This window comes from Priapulus caudatus, unplaced genomic scaffold (genome assembly GCF_000485595.1).
Source record: "Priapulus caudatus unplaced genomic scaffold, Priapulus_caudatus-5.0.1 Scaffold240, whole genome shotgun sequence".
NCBI classification, from domain to species: Eukaryota; Metazoa; Priapulida; class Priapulimorpha; order Priapulimorphida; family Priapulidae; genus Priapulus; species Priapulus caudatus.
The window spans coordinates 220,090-225,910 of record NW_014577301.1 but is presented as its reverse complement, the minus strand read 5'-3'; the positions used below and the strand labels follow the sequence as shown (position 1 = coordinate 225,910).

Genomic DNA, 5,821 nt, shown 5'->3' with positions numbered 1-5,821 from the left:
AAAACAATGGCAGCGGTCTGGGGCCGGGCGGACGCCGGCGGCGTCGCTCATGGCGAGGGAAAGGCGGGAAAATCTCTTTTATGTTTTGCCCTTTTTTTAGGTAAACAAGCGGGGGCGTCCGGACACCCCTGGACCCCCCATCTAGGATACACAGTACACATCCAAACTGAGAAACAACTTTACTTGAAATAAAATCTGTGATAGTAAAAAGGTGATTTACATGCATTTTCAAAGTAGTAGGCGGTGGGGTCTGCGGCGGTCTTCCCCAGTGGATAGAAATTTTTGAAAATAGCGGTCACAGTAAAATGCTGAAATTCCTGTCATTCTTGATGAGGATACTCAATTCTTCGGAGTTCAGAAAAAATGTAAAGCCCTCAAAAATAGGAAAAAATAGGAATTTGTCCAGAAAATAGGAGAAAATAGGAATTGCCCAGAAAATACGAAAAAATAGGAAAAAATAGGAACTTGACGCCCTGCCATTTCATCAGAAGTAGATAATAGGAAAGGAGTGTGACTTCAATAAACAAGGGAAATTCGTCATTTACTAGCCTTAGAATACCTACGATTTACTACGCGTAACTCAACCAACTTGAGCTCAAATCGTACACAGTACATTCGCCTAGCATCGTGCAAAATCGTTTCCTCGTATACACCCGCAATCCGGAGATACAGACTAAAACGTACGACACAATTATCCATTCTGTTGCCAACAAACCAAATGTATAAACCGCCTAACTTGAAACAAAAGGCAGCTACTAGCGACTCTTGCGCACTCGGCGATGCGGTGTGGCTTGCTAGTAACTGCCTTTTGTTTCAAGTTAGGCGGTTTATACATTTGGTTTGCTGGTAACAGAATGGATAATCGTGTCATACGTTTTAGTCTGTATCTCCGGATTGCGGGTGTATACGAGAAAACGATTTCGCTCGATGCTAGGCGAATGTACTGTGTACGATTTGAGTTACGAATGTTTATTGAAGTCACACTCCTTCCCTATTATCTACTTCTGATTTCATATAAACCATAAAACATGACAGTTTGTTACAAATAATCATAGTAACGAGTAAATACATTATCACATGCATAAAGCCCACCACACACGCTGTGGAACTTGCTGCGCCATCGTCCACCCATGCGAGTGGCTGTGTAAATTTCCACACTCAATTCGCATTGTTCTTGATTGTTCGCTTGGATACGGAGCGTCGTTCACACGACATTTGATCGATCAGTTCTTGGACATGCCTCTATTGGACATGCCTTATATGCGAGCTGAGAAAAAAATACAATGCGTCCAAGCAAACAATGCGAATTGAGTGTGGAAATTTACACAGCCACTCGCACACGCTGTTCAATCTTCCACACGTGGAAGAAAATATCAAACACGTGTGATATTTTCCACACGACGCAGATCGAGGGATTTTGCATGCGCACACGCTGTGGAACTTGCTGCGCCATCGTCCACACGTGGACGATGGAGCAGCAAGTTCCACAGCGTGGAACGGCGGGCATACCCCCTACTGAACTGCATAGAAATGCTGTGTTTGAGCATAAATCGCATATCCGACCAAATCGCATATCCGGACGAGTGCCGGTCCCGACGTGGCCGGATAAACGAGGTCGAATTGTACCTGCTGTGCGTGATCCGTAGAGATCGGTCGTTGCATGTGAGTAGTCAGCTCAGGCATGGAGAGGTCTCCTATGAGACTGGCATTTGTGTCCCAATAGATGGAGAAGTCCTGCAGCTCAACCAATTTCAACATCATGTTCGCAGCATCCCGGGTGACAAACTTTGGTTCCTACAGTGCAAAAAATCGTTATACTTTACACCAATCATTGTCGTTCTTGAACAGCACACAAATCTGCAATGTGATGTAAACTACTTAATTAATACACTCAGTCATCAACGGTTTTAAGCAACGCTAGACGTTAAGTGTGTTCAGTGTTCTCTTTGCACTAGAGAGTGGCTACGAGTAACAATAAGAAACCCCCTTCAACATAGCTAGCATAGAAAGGCTGATGCTTCCTCATGACCTTGAAACAACACACGTAGCGGATTCCTGAGATGCACCAAAATGAACAACACGTTGAACCAATCACAAACCATAAGAACGAAAATGAACTGGCATAATGAACACCAATTGCTGCAGCGAACAGCAGCCATGAAAACAAACACGAACCACCGAAGCGGAATACCACTCGAAACAAAGATACCAGAAGAATACCATCCGGAACAAATGCAAAAAACACTGAAGTGAACTGAAGCAAACACAAACCCAATTTTCATCAGTGCTCTGTGCTGATAGAGCACTGATGGTGATACCACAGGCTAACGTGTGTCCTGGATAGATATCGCTGTTCTCGTAGCGGATGTGAACGTCGCTGATGCGCAGCTGAAGATTTTCCATGATGTTCGTGGTGAGTGATGTTCCGACCGACCACCAGGAGGCGCCATATCCTTCATCCTGCTCTACGGTCACGTTGTGTGCATCCTGCAGTCACATAAATCATTACTGAGGAAATCACTACAGGCAAAAGGATAGAGGGCGTTATAAAATGAGAGCTTCAGAATAGAAACGAATATGCAGCATCCACAGGTCTACCAAAGACGATATTCTTATATAACTACAATAAATCAACTCCTTGCTAATATGGAGCCAGACAGATTAACGAAGCAGGTAATAACATGATGAACTAATATATCTTTTTTTTATAGCAGGTGCATATAAATATAGATGTTAACTGTATAACTATGCATTACTACGACCGTATTGTGTGACAACACTGCGCAAAGCTCACCCTCCACTGTTTGTCTAGTGCAGAGAGCTGAGCCTGCTTAGCTGCCTGCTCTGTAGCATCCTCCTTCTTATCATCATACTAGAAACACAGACATAAAATTTATGTTATTAGCACATGCAGGAACTATATCCATACACCAATTTTTTTCCCGTGACAGATTACGTGTAAATCGGGTACACAAACACTGATCTTAGAAACAGAATAAAATTAAAACATTATTAATTTTATTACTTTCTATTTAATAACTTATGGTTAAAAAATGTGAATCATGGAGTAGTTTTACATCATAGTATACAAAAATATAAACCAATAATCACGTCTGTATTGCCCACTGTATCCACCTGAACTATTTTTATTTCGGTGAAGTATTTTTCTTACCTCATCATTTTCAAGTGGTCCCGCAACAAGATACAATTTGTCAATAGTTATAACCCATGGCTCGCTCCGTAGCTTTGTTAGAGGTATGTGCAGACCAATTTTGCCTACGAATCCTATAGGTTAATTAAAATTGTCTTGTTAGCTTCTTTGAATTGCATCATCTCTCTCATCAGATGCTATTTGATGCTTGTACCAATATTAATTTTAATGATGCCTCATTTTATTTCACTCACTATTGTATAAATAGAAGTACTGATCAGGTTATTAGTCAATGACAGTATGACATCCAAAGAATAAAGGCTCTATAGTATACAAACACGTCAACATTCATATACCTGCTTTAACTTCAAGTGGAAGATCGAACTTCTTCAATGCATCTCTTTTCAAGGGGAGGTTCTCCAGTTCCACTGCCCCTGAAATGGATAGATGTCACAAACATATTATATTAACAATATATCAAGAGTGCATAATAGAGAAGAGTATGACACGGTTTTAACAGCGTTTTGCATAGTTTTCAACTTGTAAATATTCTATCAATATGTGAATAAATATATTCAAACTTTACCTTGTTTTCGTCTATGATTCTCCCTTAATCATATGACACCACCAATTTACCTGAAAATCGTATGTGTTCTTCAAAAAAGTTATTTGAATACGACACGGTTTCGTACAGTTTTCACGCATGGATGCATGTTCCAGACCAAAGTTTGTTATGGGATTAGTGTTCTATTGTCTATGACGGAACTTTGGGGGCCGTATGGGATATTAGGCATCGAATTGTATTTAGCGTGCAGCGTTTCCAGCGTGCTAAAAATAAATGTGCTCACGGCCAGCTAGCTAGCAGCTGATTCCCTTACGGCCCCCAGCGTACCGTCATAGACAATAGAACACTAATCCCATAACAAACTTTGGTCTGGAACATGCATCCATGCGTGAAAACTGTACGAAACCGTGTCGTATTCAAATAACTTTTTTGAAGAACACATACGATTTTCAGGTAAATTGGTGGTGTCATATGATTAAGGGAGAATCATAGACGAAAACAAGGTAAAGTTTGAATATATTTATTCACATATTGATAGAATATTTACAAGTTGAAAACTATGCAAAACGCTGTTAAAACCGTGTCATACTCTTCTCTATTATGCACTCTTGAATATATGCATATATATATATTTATATATATATATATACAATATTTAACCACATGGAGCCAGAACAGTGTCCTAAAATCGAATGCTCGCATGGTCTGGAGCTAAAAATAAAAACGTCTTAATGTTACTACCAAGAAACCACTATGCAAAAACTTCAAAATAGCCAACTTATCCTATCACATCAAGGTGGATCATTGTAAATGCTGTGAATTTCATAACATACACATTAGATACTTAGGCAAATAAATTACGCATTTACTTACTTATGATTATTATCATTATTAATGAAGAATAAATACTTGTAGGTAACATAATTAATGTCCAATATATATGCAAAATACACTAAAAGTTGAAGTTGCATTACCTGTTACACTGTGTTAGATATCCATTAAAAGTAGCTGTTTTACACTCACATGCTTATGGCCTGTTATGTAACATGCTAATGCCTCCTATATAGTCACCTCTCAGTAATCCAATAGAAAGCTGGTCTGTATTCAGATTCTCCAGGTATTCACCAACATACGTATTAAAGACCCACGCAGCCAAACCTTCCAGCATCTTATTCATCTTGGCACCTACAACACGTACAATGAAAGGTATGTACATAATTGTGAGCTTGAATTCACGAATGTATGCCGAGTTCAGTTGAGCACATGCTAGTTGTTTACTTCTTGTTACATGCTAGTAGTACTATTAGTTGTTTACTAATTTATGAATACCCCTTCTTGTAAATTGCAGCAAAATGGAATGCCAATCTTCATCTGACCACGATAAGTTTCATGAAAGGTTATAAGTTTTGCATGGAGAAAGCACACACAAAGAAGAGGCCAATCAAATTGAGTTAAAACAACCTCAGATCTATCATGATAGTTTTTGGACACCCATCTCGATTGATATCGCTCTCTTGTGTTCACCTGTTCAAGTGTGTAACCCAGCAGCATGTACTAGTTGCAGAATTAAACCTCATATTGAGTTGTGTTACTGTCGTCATTACCCAACAGTAACAACAGGGGGTTAGATATATTTATGATACATCAAGTTAGTAAAAGTCAAGGGTGACCAAGAGCTAGTTACTGGTAATGCAAAGAATTTATCAGTATTGAAAGACATACCCCAAGTTGTTCTCCACTTCTCAGAACGAGTAAGGACACTCTTATTTGAGATAGTCTGATATTAGCTCTGGAACTATAGCCTTTCGTGCTGCCACAGGGCACAAACTATGTTGAAACTGGGCAACGGAACTGCGTTCACTGCTCCCACGAAAAACGGCTCACAGAATACAAAACAAGTGCCGCAGAGCGACAGCGCTCACCTGACGCCGGGTTCGACACTAACCCACGTCCGACCGACCTAGTCAGATAAATGCTTGGTCTGGTCGCATACAACCAGAGTGCTAGTAGCCCGACTGGTCGTGTTAGAATTGGTCATATATATTGCACTGAAAGGTCACCTCTGGCTAGACTGGTTTGTGGCCGCAAACCAGTCAAGCCAGAGG

The 5,821-nt window shown here is 40.2% G+C and overlaps 1 protein-coding gene across 1 annotated transcript in view; it reads right to left on the bottom strand.

Annotated features, from left to right (window-relative positions):
• LOC106807884 (vacuolar protein sorting-associated protein 13D-like) overlaps positions 1-5,821 on the bottom strand; it is a 77,122-nt gene that overhangs the window by 67,918 nt on the left and 3,383 nt on the right. The window contains exons 2-7 of the mRNA XM_014810376.1: positions 4,788-4,901; positions 3,508-3,585; positions 3,173-3,285; positions 2,795-2,872; positions 2,272-2,487; positions 1,627-1,794 (exon numbers count right to left, since the gene is read on the bottom strand). Coding sequence (XP_014665862.1) covers positions 1,627-1,794; positions 2,272-2,487; positions 2,795-2,872; positions 3,173-3,285; positions 3,508-3,585; positions 4,788-4,893 — 759 coding nt within the window. The 5' untranslated portion in view covers positions 4,894-4,901. The remainder of the gene's footprint in view (positions 1-1,626; positions 1,795-2,271; positions 2,488-2,794; positions 2,873-3,172; positions 3,286-3,507; positions 3,586-4,787; positions 4,902-5,821) is intronic.